Below are 17,737 nucleotides of genomic sequence, written 5' to 3'. Positions count from 1 at the left end.
TATTGAATCAAATCAAACTACAGCAAATTTGAGGTAGTTCACTAATTTTAACCCATAGGAATGTATCTGAAAGTTTCAGTTATTAGGTATATACATGGCTGAATCAACAAAAGAAAGGTGTCCACATGGTATTACAGAGGAAGAGGGGAGAAGCTATAGAAATTAAGTAGATTACTACTATTTTCTTATTTAATTCAGGACAGTTTTATAACATATGCATATATAATAATTTATAATTTTTAAACCCAAAGAAAAATGCAATGGTTAAGACTGCTCAAAATCCCCCCAGTTAAGTGAATTCTCAGAAAACATCAGTATATATAGATCTACTTTCATTTTTTTCTGATTTCTAATTTTTATTTCATATTGGAATATAGTTGATTTACTATGTATGTTACATTAGTTTCAAGTGTGCAGCAACATGATTTAGTTATACATACACACATTTTTATTCTTTTTCAGATTCTTTTTCCCATAAAGGTTATTACAGAGTACTGAGCAAAGTTCTCTGTGCTATACAGTGGGTCCTTATTGAGTATCTATTTGATATATAACAGGGTGAACCTCAACCTACCAATTTAAATTAGGAGGTAGAGCTGCCTTCTTTTTAATAACTGTAATGTAGTCCATTTCATATAAATGGGGTTGACAACCACACTCCTCACACAGGACTGCTGCATTAAATGAGATAACCCCTATAAGGTGCCTGTATTAGCTGTTGTATATTAACTTAATTCTTCCTCTATTGATAATCATCTAGAATATTTCCAATATTACAAACAGTACTATGTTAGAGAATAAGAACATTTTAAATTTTGGATACCACCAAGCTTTTTTTTACCAAGGCTTCCCAGGTGGCTCAAATGGTAAAGTGTCTACCTGCAATGCGGAAGACCTGGGTTCAATCCCTGTGTCAGGAAGATCCCCTGGAGAAGGAAATGGCAACCCACTCCAGTACTCTTGCCTGAAATATTCCATGGACGGAGGAGCCTAGTAGGCTACAGTCCATGGGGTCCCAAAGAGTCGGACACAACTGAGCGACTTCACTTTCAAACTTTTCTCCAAACAGACTATCCCAACTTATAGTCCCATCAACAAAGTTTATAGGTTTGTTTCTGCATAGCGTTATGCAACTAGTGTATTACCAAACACATTAATTTTTATAAAAAAGTAGGTTGAAAAAAGTTTCATTTTAATATACGTGTCTCTAAGTGTGACCAAACATCTTTTTGCATGTTTAATTTTTTATTTTCTTTTCTGTCAGTGACATGGTTCCTAACTTTTGACTCTTTTACTACTGGGTTTCTGTTCTTTTTATTGATTTATTGAAAGTGACTCCTACAGCGCAAATCCACTGCCCAGTCTGTCATTTGTTTTCTGAGTTTACATTATGGTATATACATATTTGTAGTTTTTTATGTAGTTAAAATTCAGTAGTTTTTTTAATGGCTACGTTTTATGCCATTCTCAGAAAGATACTGCCAGTTTACATATAAAATTAAAATGTTTAATCTTCTCCTCAGTTTTCATCTAACACTTTTAATGATTTCATTTATTTACATTTAGACATTTCATCCATCCTGAAATTATTTCTGTATAAGGAATGAAATATGAATCCAGTTTAATTTTCCCCCAAATAGAACCTAAGTGTCATAACATCATTTATTTTGACATAAAATCACCCTTACCCTATACTAGGTTCCTAGATACATTTGTCTCTATTCTTTACTCTGTGTTACTCATTTCGGTCTGTTTACACACCAGTACCAAAACTTAAAAGTTACTAGGGTGAGAAGAGGGAGAGAGAAAATAGGAGTTTGGGATTAACACATACACACTGTTATGTATAAAACAGATAACCAGCAAGGACCTACTACCTAAATGTATAACTGAATCACTTTGCTGTATACCTGAAACTAACACAATAAAGTAAATCAATTATACTTCAATTTTTAAAAATTAGTAGTAATAATAATAATGTCAATGTTGTTTTATAATTTTGACTTAAAATCATAGTGGGCAGTCATCTCTCATTAGTTTTTATCAGAATTCTGCTGGTTCCTCTTACATGATGCCTTTCTCATGTGAGTATCAGAATTAGAATGTTGTTAAAAGGCCCTTTGTGACAGGCAATTCGGGATAGACATGTACACACTTCTGTATTTAAAACTGGATAACCAACAACAACCTACTGTATAGCAGAGGGAACTCTGCTCAGTGTTGCTTGGCAGCCTGGATGGGAGGGAGGTTTGCGGGAGAAAGGATACATGTATACGTATGACTGAATCCCTTCCCTGTTCACCTGAAACTATCACAACATCGTTAAACGGCTATACCCCAATATAAAATAAAAAAATAAAATAAAAAGCCCTTAGCAACTATCTGGATCATGTTAACAACCTAAATGTCCACTGATGGATGAATATATAAAATGTGGTATACTGAGTGTTAAAAAGGAATGAAATTCTAATGTACAACATAACATGGATGAACCCTGAAGACATCATGCTAAGTAAAACACGCCTGATATAAAAGGTCAAATATTATATACTTTTTCACTTATATGAGGTACCTAAAATAGTCAAATTCATAGATGAAAAGTAGACAATATGATGCAAAATCATACTGTGCAGTCCTCTACAGAGTATCAGTATGAAATGATAAAAACACTCTGGAGATGGATAATGGTGATGATGGCTGCACAACAATATGAATGTACTTACTTCCACTGATCTGTACACTGAAATATGTTTAAATGGTAAATCTTATGTTACACATATCACCACAATCTTTTTAAAAAGGGGAAAAGTGAATTGCATCAATCCTACATATTAACATGTTTTAAATTCAGATTGTTTACAGAGCAGCTTCAGTAAATACTAATTTCTAAAAGTGTGACAAAATACAATACACATATTTAACACACTCGAGTGTCTAACTTAATTTCAAGAGCATCTAAAGACATTAAAACTGAAAGTAAACTAGTCAAGAGAATGCAAACATATGAATTCCCAACTCAGTTAGAATTTTCTAGTTCAATGGTCCTCTCTTCTTATCTTCTCAACTTTACATGAGAAAACTAAACTTCTTGATGTAAAACTCCAAGTTATTGAAGTTTAGACATAGATAAATTTAAATCAAGTACACTAATGTATTTTTAAGATATGTAGACATTAGCAATATGCAATAAATACATACTTACTGTAAAACAAGAGTGAGTAATTTTATTGCTTGTACTGCAACATCATATTCTTTGTCAAGGGTCATAGAAACAATTCTATCCTAAGGACGAAAAAAAAAATATTCTTAAAGGGAAACCAAGAGAAAAATACTTGAAAATAACAGGTAAATGTTAAATACTCAGAGTAATACTAACCTTGAACCGACTGGTAAATAGCTCCAGCTTGGAATTAAGCTCTTTGTTATAATAAAGCCCTTGTAGAGCAGTGAGACATTTGAGTCTTACCTCACCTTGCTGAATTAAATGAGAGGAGAAAATGCATTAAAACTTCGCGTATTTTCAACCTGAGCACACAAGATATATACCACATCTTCTGCTTTAAATATGTTCTATACTATGGTATTTCTTCAGAAACTCTCATCCTTGACAATGAAAAAATAGGAATCAATACATAAGTTTAAGACTAAATACCTCTGGGTTACTATTACTGGAGAAGGAAATGGCAATCCACTCCAGTACTACTGCCTGGAAAATCCCATGGACAGAGGAGCCTAGTAGGCTACAGTCTATGGGGTCTGTAGGTCAAATGAAAATATTTTGAAAATTTGTTCAGAGCAATGCTATTGTGAAAGATGATGGCAGCATATTTCACGTTAAGTTTTCCTTTATAGAAAATAATATTTGTAAGGAATATATACAAAGATCAAGGCTAGGTGAAGAGACAGCCTAAGGGAAAGGCAGGTTAATAAAAAAAAATCTAAAAGGTCAAAGACCAAGTGGTAGTTTATAATCTGGCTAAGATACATGTTTATCAAGAGAATGAAAATTAAAGAAATTTAAGTATATGTATATATGTAGCATTTATATATTAACAGAGTAAGAATTCTTCTTACTACTCTTAAGAAATGTCTTACCACTACCACCGTCACCTACATGATCCTGTTGTTTCATGATCGAAGGCTAAATCAGTGCCCGAGATTCAAAAATCTAGGGTACTTTATGTGATAGAGACCATATTTTCATGAACAGATAGAAAAGAATAAAGGAGAGAAGCCTACAGGAATGTGCTCCCAGTTATACGTATATGTAGATAATTCGCTATGAATGAGAGTAGCACATAGCTGTGCCTATGTGTAGAAAGAAAAGCACTATATATATCTTACCTTATCATGCATAGTCCAACCAACATATTTTAAATAACTGTCATTAAGAAAGGCATCACTATACATTTTCATCCAAATGCCGATTTCTTCAATGCAAATAGCTCGGATTTCAGCTATTGCATCACTGCATGGAAGACAGAAAATTATGCATATTAGTGTCAGTATACCACAGGACTTGTGGATTCTTTATGCAACGCCAATACTTCATACCCACTATGAACGTACCACTACCTTAAGTATTACTGGGGATTTACAAGAAGAAATGAAGCATGGCCCCTAAATGCCAAGAGCTTCCAGTCTAGTTGTCGAACTACAATTATCACCAAATAAAGATTTAAAGTTAAAGAAACCTACAAACAAAATCCAACTCCCACCTTCTCTATCGTGTCATACCCCAGCCTTTATTCACACCTGCTGAGCATGGTATATTCAGAAGACAGTTGGAACATTAGATTGGTTACAGCGTATTCTCCAGGTGAGAATTAGTTACACCTAATATTGAGGCCAAGCTCAATTTGGATTTGAACATCATACTAAATTATTCTGAATTCATCCTGTAGGTATGGCTAAGTCATTCAACGCTTTTGAGTAGAGGAATGAAGACAACTGCAATAATCTCTAGAATGATGAAGGAACAGACTAAGGTAATGGTGACAGTGGAAATAAAAAGGTAAGAATGGACAAAAGGTATACTACAAAGGAAGTATTAACCTGATTCAGTAACTGCCAAATTAAGAAAGTGAAAAAGTTAAATAAAATGTCACCAATATTTAAAGAACAGGTTACCACAGAAATGGTGGTAAGACTACCTATTTATTTCCTCTGCTCATTCAAAATAAGGGCAACAACTCACTTAAATCTACTCAAATTTTCCCACTGATATTCAAATCAAAGAGGAAAGAATCAGGAATCAAAATGTACAATCTCTGCTAACACAGTACATACAAAAGCAATTAAGTGTTCTGTACCCTCACTCCTAGTAACAGTAGTAGCTTCCATTTTCTGGGCATCTACAAGTCAAGCACAACATTCCCCCATTTTTCAGATAGAAAATAAAGTTCAGAGCAGTGAAGTAACTTGCCTAGAGTGTCCAAATCAGTGGAAGACCTTAGATTCTAACACTATTGCCTAAACCACTAAATAACCAAACTTGAAGAGAATAAGAATTACATAGAAAAAAACTGTCCTGACTTACCGGTATCTATGTACAAACACTCCCTTAAATATTGCATTCATCATATTTTCTATTTCATCTTGATTTTCTTGAAGCTGAAAAGAACACATCATTGCTTTCCAATTGTAATAGAAAACAACCAAGGAACAAGTAAAAGTTGGTACAAAAACAAATGCAGGTTTCTCCAGAGTTTTGATATTTTCATGCAATTTTTAATTTCACTAAACAAAAAGTGTCCACATAGAAAAACTAAAGCTGTTGCATAAAAGGTAGCTAAACTTCCTTGATACCTGGAATATTTGTACATTGTTGTTAATGTCATTGCTACTGTTTAGCTGGTTGACCAATATTTTTAAGATGGTCACATATTTCTATTGTATAAATGTATGTAAAGAAATCTTTTAAGTAGTTTATTATATTACTTATCTATTAAATAACATATATGTTCACATCAAAAAAGAACAATGCTTCATTATCTTGATCTTTAGCATCTGAAAATTAACTTATGTTATCTACTGCCTGATCAAAGAACAAAAAAATTTGAGTAAAATAACTTGGCAAAAAATTTGTCTTCTTGCTAAATATTTTTGAGGGAAACAAGGCTCACTTGAAATAATCAACTAAACATTTCGAAACTTGGATGACTTATTTACTTCCATGTATTTTCAATTCAGAGCTTTATAGTTAAGAGAAAACTGATTCAGAGCTTGAGAATTATAAGAAAAATCTTTCACACTCTAAGTATCAATTAGCTTTCAGAACTATGTTCTGTTTTCGTAAAACGCTTTTTTCTTTTCATGAGTATAATCTCATATTTCCAAATAATGCTAACAGGGCATGCACTTGTATTCATTAACACAATCAAAGGTACAGGAGGGCTTTCAACATGTTTAAAAATTTAACCCAACCTAGAAGTATTAATATCTTATATGATAGAAGAATTTTAAACTCAAAACCTTTTATATCCATTCATGCTATGTTCAGGATAAGGCCATAATTTTATACATTATGTTCAGCTAATAAAGCATCCAATGCAATTTATTAACTAAATTAAAGGGCAAAAAGGTCAATTCTTCAATTACAGTTAATCCTTGAACAATGCAGGGGTTAGGGTTGCTGACCCTCTGCACAGTTGAAAATCTAAGTAAAACTTATAGGGGTGGCCTTCTGTATATGCGGTCTCACTTAATCCACGGTTTCTGCACATACAAGGTTCCACCACCAAAGATTCAACCAACCATGGATCATATAAGAACTGTAATATTTACTACTGGAAAAAAAAATCCATGTGTAAATGGATCTGCACAGTTCAAACATATGTTGTTCAAGGTTCAAATGTATATGAAAAAGAAGAGGAATTTAGGCATGGGGGAAATGTGGGCAAGATTTTTCTGGCTTTTCTTGGGCAAGGGCATTTTTAAAAGTTATTGGCTATATAAAAAATAACCAACTTTTAAATTATAGTTACTACAATCACCCCCATAAAATGTCAGAATCAAGTAATTTATGGAATACCTTGGCAAATATCCCATGGCAAATATTTTAGCTCAACTACATTAGCAATATTTTTGAAACATCAGACTTTGCCTATTCAAAATAAAAATAAACATTCCCAATATCAGATAGCAAAATATTATATTACCAATGAAGAAGAAATTTAAATAAAAAACACAACATTGAGGGAATCCCCTAGTGGTACAGTGGTTAGTACTCAGCACTTTCACTGCTGGGGCCTGGGTTCAATCCCTATCAGAAAACTAAGATCCCACAAGCTGCATGGCATGGCCAAAAAAAAAAAAACCCAATACCAAAAGATTTTATTAATTACTTTTTAGCATAGAACTGAAAAAACATTTTCCTCATTCAAAGTTGAATTTTGTGGTCATTCATTAATGTTATTCAAGGGTCTCTTACACTGCACACACACAAAACACACACACACATATACCAAAAACACAGATTATGACACCATAAATAGCTTATCCCTATTTTTCAAAGGGATTTTACATAAATGAAACCTCATTTGATCCCGACAATAAATTAAGGGTAGAGTTAGGAGACAGATTTACACAGTAGACATGAATAACAATAAAGTATAAGACAACTTGTCAGACTGGCCCAGGACTCCTTACTTGAAGCGCTCAACCCTTAATCCTAGCCCACACAGAAAGGAAATATATACAGAAGGTACTGTTGGCATGGACAGTCAATAAAAATAAGTTAGATGTATAAACAACTTTAAACATATTGTTTAAATTTTTCAAAAAATTTTATCTGATGAACTAGCAAAGTTATATATCATAATTAATGGTGACTAAGTTGGTCACAGATTAACAGCTTAAATATTCAATACAAGAGTGTACCTCTTTCCGCTTCTGTAGCAGGAGTTCTAGCCTCTCATTGGCTCGTTTTCCAATCATTTTATTCCGTTCTGCCTCATACTGTCTTTGTGTATTATCCATATTAATGCTAAGATTTAGTGCCACATTCACCAAAGCTGTCATCAACTTCATAGCTATTTTTAAATGGAAAATGTTGAAATTAATCTCACAGACAGAAAAATTTACAAATTATGATCTACTTGAGAAAAATTAAAAACAAGATGGGCTGTTCCACTTCTAACAGAAATATACAGATGCTACAAATGACAACAACAGTACAACAACAGCTAATGTGTATCAAATACGTACTATATGTCAGTCAATTACCTATGTTAAGTACTTCTCGTGGATTAACTCCTAATCCTTACAACAGCCCTCAAAGTTAAGTATTATCCTCATTTCATTCATGAAGAATCTGAAGTTCAGGGAGCTTAAGAAATCTGCCTCAAACTACACAGCTCATATACATACTTAAAATAAGATTCAAAACTAGATAATATTACTCTAGACTATGCTCAGACTCTGATGCTGGGAGGGATTGGGGGCAGGAGGAGAAGGGGACGACAGAGAATGAGGTGGCTGGATGGCATCACCGACTCGATGGACATGAGTTTGAGTGAACTCCGGGAGTTGGTGATGGACAGGGAGGCCTGGCGTGCTGTGATTCATGGGGTTGCGAAGAGTCGGACACGACTGAGCGACTGGACTGAACTGAACTGACTGAGACTATGCTCACTATTCAGTGATAGGTCCCCTGCAATGACCTTTTCAAGAGATCATGATTTACCTTCTAAATAAATTTTGACTAATATAGCAGTCATTTAGCTATCCAGTAACTAAAGGGGGAGGGAACGTAAGTGCTTTTTATCAAAGTATAGTGTGTAGAAATGTTGGACAGTTTTATCAGTATTTGATTTCCTTTAATTTTACTCTTATTATATATCATCATAAAGACAATAATGCAATCATGAAGGACAAATCAAGATAAAAAGTCAAAAGTACAAACAGTGAAACTCAATAAAGTGCTTTGTATCAGAGTTTCTCCAGATCTCCACCTTCTGTTATTGAACTCTTGCTACTGAGACAAGACTCACTGCCTGTGATTTCAAACTTATTAACTGAAATACCTGAACATATTATGCTTTTTTTTAGCTTAGGTCAGACTACTTCTCAAGCCTGATTTACTGCATGACAGAACACCACAAAACTAAACCTTAATTTGTGGCTACTAGCTCTCTTTAAAAGAGAGTCCCAATCTTCTGCTCTGAGCTCAGCAAACCATTTTCTCATTCTGATCTAAAATTATTCACCTTGTCCATTATACGTGTTTTTATTTTAACCATTCAAGTTCTTAACATCAAAGCTACCTAAGTACACAGATCAATCATATTCATAATTTGTGACCTCAAATCTAAAAACCTACAGGGAGATTGTCCGCATTTTTCTTTAATGGAGGGCTGAGCAAAAGAACATCTTTAATCACAGCTTTAATTCTTTAGGGAAATACTCTAAAGGAAAAATATCCCCACATTTAGAGAATGAAAATTTTTTGTAGAAATCAAAATAGTCTATCATTAACGCATAGAATACTTAACAATTAGTGCCTGGTCAATTAACTCATACTCAAACCAAAAGGCACATATTCAATAATAGTATATGAACAATTTTACCTTTAGCACAAAAGAGAAACCGGGACATTTTATCAACATCAACAGTAAAAATCACTGTTCTAGAATTAATCATGTGAGCCTTAAAAATGCAACTTATTTCATATAAAAATCAGAGAAATTGACTCAGCCTAAAGTTACTCAGAAGTATAAGAAAAACCAACTTTTTTGATGTGGTTAAATAAGCATCATCCTATAGGGACAACCATACTGGGAGGGGCTATGTTAGTAGTAACTATGCACACAGGTCATTTAGAACTGCTGCTGCTAAGTCACTTCAGTCGTGTCCGACTCTGTGCGACCCCATAGACGGCAGCCCACCAGGCTCCCCCGTCCCTGGGATTCTCCAGGCAAGAACACTGGAGTGGGTTGCCATTTCCTTCTCCAATGTGTGAAAGTGAAAAGGGAAAGTGAAGTCGCTCAGTCATGTCTGACTCGTAGCGACCCCATGGACTGCAGCCTACCAGGCTCCTCCGTCCATGGGATTTTCTAAGCAAGAGTACTGGAGTGGCTTGCCATTGCCTTCTCCGCATTTAGAACTACATATCCAAAATCACTGCTCCCCAAATTTGATGTCGATACCTTCCCTGATAAAACATATTTCAAGACCCAACAGATTACTATGCCACAGAAAGGGAGAAGAGGTGGATAGGAATCAAGTAGGTTTACCACAAGAAAATTATAGTATGTCTTCAGAGAACCAAAACTATCATTCCATTCTCCATGATTTATGGGAGTTGGAGGAAAGTGGAGAATGTCCTCTCAGGGGTTACTTAATAAATAAAATTAATTTGTCACCATTATTTCATTCCTTTTAATGAAAACCATTTTCATCTCTAACCTAAGAAAATGCACAAAAAGATTTCTAAATACTGACCTGCCAGGGTGCTTGTATGTCGAAATGCTCTGACTTGTGAGTCAGACAGTCCTGTAAGAAGTGAAATGACTGTATCCATCATGTACTCATCGTATATGATACTATATTGACACTGCCGTACTAATACACCAATGAATTCACAGAAACTGGATTTGAACTTCTTCCACTGAGGACCAGCCATGGTAAGTGGATAATCTCCACTATCCTAAAATAGAAGTTTTAAACAGCAATTTCACTTAAAACACATAATTTAATAAACTTTTACTTGTTTTTGAAATACTCTAGGCAAAAACTGAAAAGACTCCTTTATCTCATCTTCTATAATAAATCCTCAAAGTAGGCAGAAGAATAATATGCAAAGGTACAAATACCTTTGAACACATCTGGTCTTTTATTTAATATCAAAATGGATAGTCTAAATTCACTCTAACCAATGAAAATATATACTAATTACATACCAAAATAAAAAGCCTCTCCCATAAAATAAAACTATTCTGATAAGCAAAGATATAGTCACTAAATTTCTTTAAAACAAAACTGAGCAAAAATCAAACCAAAGTTGCCTGTTTTAATGATTCAACATGATGAAATCATATTCTCAGCCAGTCTAATAGATTCAGGTATGACTTATAAATAATCGAAAGATTACAATGTATGTTTTTATTAGCTTCAGGACATCAAATACTCAGCAGATCTAAACAGTATATTTTTTAAGTGAAAACAAGCTAGACAGGTAAAGCTAGACCTGTAAAGACAGGTACTCAAGTATTCCTATATATAAGATAGGGCATTCACCAACAAAGATACACTGAGGTCCTCCATAAATCATTAAAAACAAACAAGTCTTAAGAATAAATGCAGAGACCAATACTACATAGAAGTTTCTGACAAGAATGTCCTAAGTTCATTATGGTTTAGTAAATCTTTTAACAATTAAATTTTGTAATTAGAGCCATATATTTCAAAAAATTTTAAGTAATGCCATACCCAAATTGAACTATGTCTCATCTGAGAATAAGATCCTAATACTCCACAAAAAGGTTTTCTTCCATTTTCTGATTGGCTCATTTAGCACTATATTGAAAGGTAGCGTCTTAATTGTTGTTAGCAACTTGGTTTGCTAGTATTTTCAAATCTTATTTCAGGAATCTTATTTCAAATAGCTATTGAGAACAAAGTTCTCAATAAAACATTTAATATCAGAAGGTTAAAATAACAGCATTCCTCATAATTACATCTCAGTGACTTAAGCACTGATTAATAGCACTTAGTGATCATCAAAGCCATTTTAACAATTCTTATCTTTCAGAAAGATAGTTGAAAGCTCCTTCATCTGAATAAGGTAAAAAAAAAATCATATAAAACTCAAATGAGAAAGGCTTTCTACTTGAAAATTCATAGTGAAAAGTTTTGAAGAGTAAAAACTACTGGTGATTGAATACAGCTGTGAACAAAAAAAACCACAAAAATCCCTGCCTTGAAGGAGTTTATATTATAGTAAATCTAAATATGTCTTTATTGGCAATAATACTTCAAAAACATCACTATGATAATCAACTAAGGTCTAAGCTACTATTTATTATGTATTTGTATTGTTCTTGTTATTCACATGTGAAACATAAGACTTTAAACAATAAAATATACCTGCATGCATTTATCTTTGCCTAAGCTTACACATGTTCATGGGCACTTAATTTTATTCGCTGTTGAAATTTTAATTTTTTAACAAAAGAGCTACCATTTAGTTCTTACTATGTGCCAGACATTGTAAAATGCTAAGGAAGTTTTCAAACATTATTGCATTCAATCTTAAGAGCCCTTTAAGTATTTTTAGCTCTCCATTTGACAGATATGAAACTTATGCTAAGACAACAATTTGCCCAAGGTCAGATGGCCATCATTTAACTGGATTTCTACTACCAAAGCACTTATCTACAACACTAATATTCAAAATTTAATATTCTGAAGATCAAGGTACATAAAATTATCACAACATTTAGGGTATTAACTTACCTCATCAAACTCTTCAGTCATTTTTCGAATTATTTCAGAGTTTTGCATATGTCTAAACATTTCTGCTGTGACAACACCTGAAATTTCCAAGTGTAAGAAGTGAATACATGGTAAATAAAAAAATAGAGAACTTCTAAGTTCATCTCTAATATGCCTACAGTCACACAATAAGGTATACTTCTATATCACGTGATCTTCACCATGATACTCAATCCTATAAAGCATACCACTCTCAACATATACAAGAAAACAGACTCACACTTCTGACAGGTATCTTTTCTTTCTTTTCGTGGAACAATCAAGCCTTAGCCATTTCTACCTAACTCACTTTACTTACTCCTAGAATATGTATACTGGCTAAACTCTTTTAATATAAAGCATATGTCATCAATAATGAGGTAGCCATCTAGGATAACATTTAAAACCCTGAGGATGAACCTGAAGAAAATAAGGGAAAGAGTAATAGGAAGAATTCACTTTAGGCAGGCATCTTTATTAAGCACAACTTTATGTAAAGCAACTGTATCCTACCGTCCACCTCAAAGGACTTCAAATAAACAAAAGTAGTAAGTTGCAGTTCCTGCTCATCCAGAAGTCTGTAACCTAGTTGTAAGTTTAAATAATAATGGGGGGGGGACTGGGTTAAAGTATTAAAGGTAGTACATAATAAATGCCCTAATGAGTGGAAAAACCAAGATAGGCTTAAAAAAAAGGAAATAATTAAGATTTGAGAAAGTAGGTGTTTCACAGAGAAGGAATCTGATACTGGTCATTTCCTTTAGATGGGAAAGGAGGGGAGAAAGGATACACATTACAAGAAGTAATATAACTGTATCACTTTGTTGTATACCTGAAATTAACACAACACTGAAAATCAAATATTAATATATTTCAAAAATAAAAGACAAGTAGTAAAAGTTAGCCAGGTATACGCCAAATATCAGAAAGGGAATTTCTAGGAAAAAATTATGAGTAGGAGACAATGCAAGAAGTCACACATGAATTTTCATTGATAGGGTGTCACCAAAAAAAAAAAAAAAGAATAACTGTAAAAAGTGAATTTCTTAAACTACATTTCTATATTATTTATACTTTCCCAGTCTAATCACTATGAATACTATAAACATGCTAATATCTAAAAGAATGTCTTGGGACTCCCCTGGCAGTCCAGTAATTAAGACTATGTACTCTAATACAGGGGGCACAGATCTCTGGACAGGGAAGTAACATCCAGCATGGTGCAAGGTGCGGCCAAAAAATAAAAATAAAAGAATGCCTTGGTACAGGAAGATGAGATTTATCATAAAAATTAGATATAATTAATATATGTATTTCAATTGACCAAGCTCTATTTCATATGTGTGTGCATATAAAACTAAAAACAGCAACAAAACATCACACTGTCTTTCCAATCCCTAATCTGAGAGAGCAACAACTATGTGAGCTCCTTCTCTATTCAGTTCAGTTCAGTTGCTCAGTCATGTCCGACTCTCCACGACCCCATGAATCACAGCACGCCAGGCCTCCCTATCCATCACCAACTCCCGGAGTTCACTCAAACTCATGTCCATCGAGTCGGTGATGCCATCCAGCCATCTCATTCTCTGTCGTCCCCGTCTCCTCCCACCCACAATCCCTCCCAGCATCAGACTCTTTTCCAGTGAGTCAACTCATCGCATGAGGTGGCTCTATAGGCATGTAATTTAAGACCTTCCAGTAGTCCAACAAAGCCAGCAGAACCAGAACATGAACTAACATCCACTGAGCCTCCTATGTACCGGCCACATAAGCCCTGAAAACAAGCTATAGCAGGTACTATAATCCTGGCTTTACAAATGAGAAAGCTGATGCTAAGGCAAAGAGAAGTTATAAATAATTTCTATGAGATTATTAGTCAACATCATGTTGCCCAGCCCCAGGTGATATCAATTTCTACTGGTACTGTAAAAGAACCCTTACTTACCACCTTAAAAAAACAAATGGTTGTTTATAAATAATAACAAATTTGGAAGAAAACATGATTTCTCCAGCTAAAGAAGCATGTTCTCAAAAACGTTTTGAAGGGGTTTTTAATTTTTATTTAGAGCCATGAATATATCTCAAAAACTCTCTATACTTTATACCCAAATACTGTAAATTTGGCAATGCTAGAGAACAAGTAACTCAATCCCTGGAATAATTTATATGAAGTAAACATTTAGATATGTCAAAGTAAACATACTGCATATAGCTTGACAAACTTCTAAAGCTCCTCCTCACATCTAATAAACCATGTAACAGTCATAAACTCAAATATAGAGAAAAGAAAGTGGCTGTCACAAACTCCATGCATATAATAGCTCCTGAGGCATGTATGAAGGAGCCATCAGGACACCAGGCCAGATCCCACTGCCTTAAAAGTGTGGGGGACATGAAGTAAGTTATTTAAAAACTGGTAAACTGAAAAGTGACAGCTGACCAGAAAAGAAAAAAAGGAAACAGCACTGGCTGCAGAATCACCAACCACAGAGCAGTCTGGAGCCACTCTGTGGGGCCAAACATCTCTCCACCTAACTCAAAAATCGTTAACTACGGTAAAATAACTGACGCTCATAGTAACAATCCTAGATCCACAGGAATAGGTTAAAGTACACTGTATATACCTAAATATGTGTCTAATTCACTTAAAAAGGAATTCCATCAAAATATTTTTTGAGTATGTTTAAGTACATAATGACCTTAACTTTGAATACATGGTAAACTCCTCTTTATGACGCTTCCATGATTCTAAAATAAGTGTTATAGTAGTGTTTAAGTTTTCAACACCTTCAATTTTAAAAAATCTTTACAACCTGATTTATGATAAGGTATATCCAACTGTTGAATGGTTAAGTTCCTTATTTATAATACAATGAGGCCAGAAAAGGAATGTATCTGATAAAGGGAAAACGCTCTGACTATGGCTTTATTTTAAAACTGCTTATTTAGAAACCTAATCAGGAAACTATAATAGATCAACTAAGACTGAATTTCAACTCATCAAATTATTTCTGGCACTTGTTCAGTTGTTTTGTCATCAACCTTCCATTTCAAAAAATCTAAAGAGAAAGGACATGGCCCTTAATTACATAACACAACAAACAGGTACTTGTACCCTTCTATTCCAGAAAGATGGACTGGATATGGGCAAAATAAAAATAATATCAACATATCTCATTTTCTAAAGAGTTTATCTGGTTTATCATACTGTCATTACCACAACACTTCCTCTGAGCAGATTCAGTAGAATTTTCTAATTCTGATATACAGATATCTTTAGCTAAGAAGTTGAGTAAACTAGGCAACTCTCTGTACTGTAAAGTTCAGAAATTTTTAAAAAGTTCTCAAAACTGACCACATTAATGGCATTATGAAGACCATAGATTCAAGAAGTTAATAAATTTGTCTATCGGGCTTCACATATAACATTTAATATGAAGACTGCACTGAGTTGTGATCAACCCTATAAAATACATCAGTTCTTACAAAGTTACTTGTTTTCCAATTCCAATGACAGGATTTTCAAAGAAGTTTCATGCAATTAAATGAGTAGCTTGCTTCTTGGGATCTTTTCTTCAGATCTGTTTAAATCATTCTTTAGCATCTTAATTTTTTACATCTACTTTTAAGCAATCTTCCCTCCTCCTGACTTCTAATGCCCATGTTTTTAGTGCCAGTTTCATTTTAAAAAAGAATAGCCTTGGAAAACTCTGTAACATTTATTTACCTGTGCATCTTTCTTGTAGAATTTCAAGGATGGGCCAAGTTTAGGGAGACAGAATAGGTCAGAACCTGCCCATGATCTTGACTACTTCATTTACTGATTCAGATCAGGGTATATGACTCCCCAACTTACACAGTTTTGTCCCTCTGGCCAAATGTGTGCGCTGTAAGTTTTTGTCTCAGGAAAGAGATTTCTACATTTTATATTTTCCATACTCTTAATTCAAAATCTTTTTAAATAAAGTACAAACACTTTAAACAAGACCCCACTCCAGAGTTTCTCTTTCAGGGGAAAAAATCTGGAAATTTCACCAATACCTTACTTAACTTACTTAGTTACTTACTTACCTACTTACTTACTTTCTTACTGTTATTCATGGCACTTTTTAACTCCCTACACTTTACAATTCCCTGCCACTTGAACCTGTATTTCTTCATTATCTTCTTCCTCCCTTCTTAATCCATTTCTTTGTTCCTAAAACCAGATGCTGAAAGTGGGAAATATATCTAATAAAAGTAACATAACATTATAAATTGCCAAGTTCTTCATTAACTTTCACATAGAATACAACAGTCTCAACAGACTTCCTCTCTTTGTTCTTTACTCTTTTTTCTTTACATATTTTGTATAGTTATAATGCAAATAACTCAATATCTTGGCACTATTTCCACACAAAGTGTTAATAATCTTTAGGTGAAACAAAAAAAATAACATTTGAGAACATTTTGATTCCAAAATAAATATATCTTACCTTTACAGCCTGAACACTGAATAAAAAAGTTGATGAGGTCAAGAAGTGCTATATCTCGGTCATGCTTGTATGACTCTATCCAATCATCTACCACCGACTACAGCAAGAAGGGGAGAAAAAACATTGGCTTTTTCTAACATTCTAAGATTTAATTCAGATCAAAGTCATTAAGATCCAACATTAAGTTGCATCACATTACTTCAATAAATACATATTTGTATACCAAAATTTACATTTTAACAATAAAATGAAATCAAATTCAGTAAATCCATCACCTGATTATACATGATGATGATCCATCTTCCTTAACTTTTGAATTAAAAGGAATCTGAAAACTATAGGACTCAACTCTTTAAACTGAAATTTCTTAGTGATATTACAGACATCTTAGAAAATATTAAAATAGTTGACAAAAATATCGTACTAAATAGTATCTAAATATTTACAATGCTGGTGGAATGAAAACTTTACAAAATTTTTAAAAAGAATTAAATGCCTGGGTCAATGAGGAAATGCAAATAAAATAACACTTTTTCTCGAGTGAGTGCTAATAATCCCATATTAATAAAAAAAGGGAAATTGAAGGCTAAATAAGCATCAAAAGAAAGATAGTTCATGAATTTGGAGACCGAATGTTTTTAGATGATAGTATCTTCCAAACTGATCTACAGACTCAATGCCACCCCTATCAAAATGCCAGCTAAATTCTTAGCAGAAACTGGAAATTTGATCCTAAATCCTTAGGGTAATGCAAGGTATACAGAATAGTCAAAATAGTCTTGAAAAGA

The 17,737-nt window shown here is 33.7% G+C and overlaps 1 protein-coding gene across 7 annotated transcripts in view; it reads right to left on the bottom strand.

Moving 5' to 3' along the window:
* The window catches only part of STAG2 (STAG2 cohesin complex component), a 146,486-nt gene that overhangs the window by 66,447 nt on the left and 62,302 nt on the right, over positions 1–17,737 (bottom strand). For all 7 annotated transcript variants that reach the window (XM_088833814.1, XM_055393932.2, XM_088833817.1 and 4 more), the window contains 8 exons: positions 16,950–17,046; positions 12,457–12,533; positions 10,444–10,648; positions 7,882–8,033; positions 5,540–5,613; positions 4,345–4,468; positions 3,377–3,475; positions 3,203–3,282 (listed from right to left, as the gene is read on the bottom strand). In XM_088833814.1, coding sequence (XP_088689940.1) covers positions 3,203–3,282; positions 3,377–3,475; positions 4,345–4,468; positions 5,540–5,613; positions 7,882–8,033; positions 10,444–10,648; positions 12,457–12,533; positions 16,950–17,046 — 908 coding nt within the window. The remainder of the gene's footprint in view (positions 1–3,202; positions 3,283–3,376; positions 3,476–4,344; positions 4,469–5,539; positions 5,614–7,881; positions 8,034–10,443; positions 10,649–12,456; positions 12,534–16,949; positions 17,047–17,737) is intronic.

Source organism: Moschus berezovskii, chromosome X (assembly GCF_049115385.1).
Source record: "Moschus berezovskii isolate FMDL1 chromosome X, NW_MosBer_1.0, whole genome shotgun sequence".
NCBI classification, from domain to species: domain Eukaryota; kingdom Metazoa; phylum Chordata; class Mammalia; order Artiodactyla; family Moschidae; genus Moschus; species Moschus berezovskii.
This window is presented reverse-complemented; position numbering and strand designations above follow the sequence as displayed.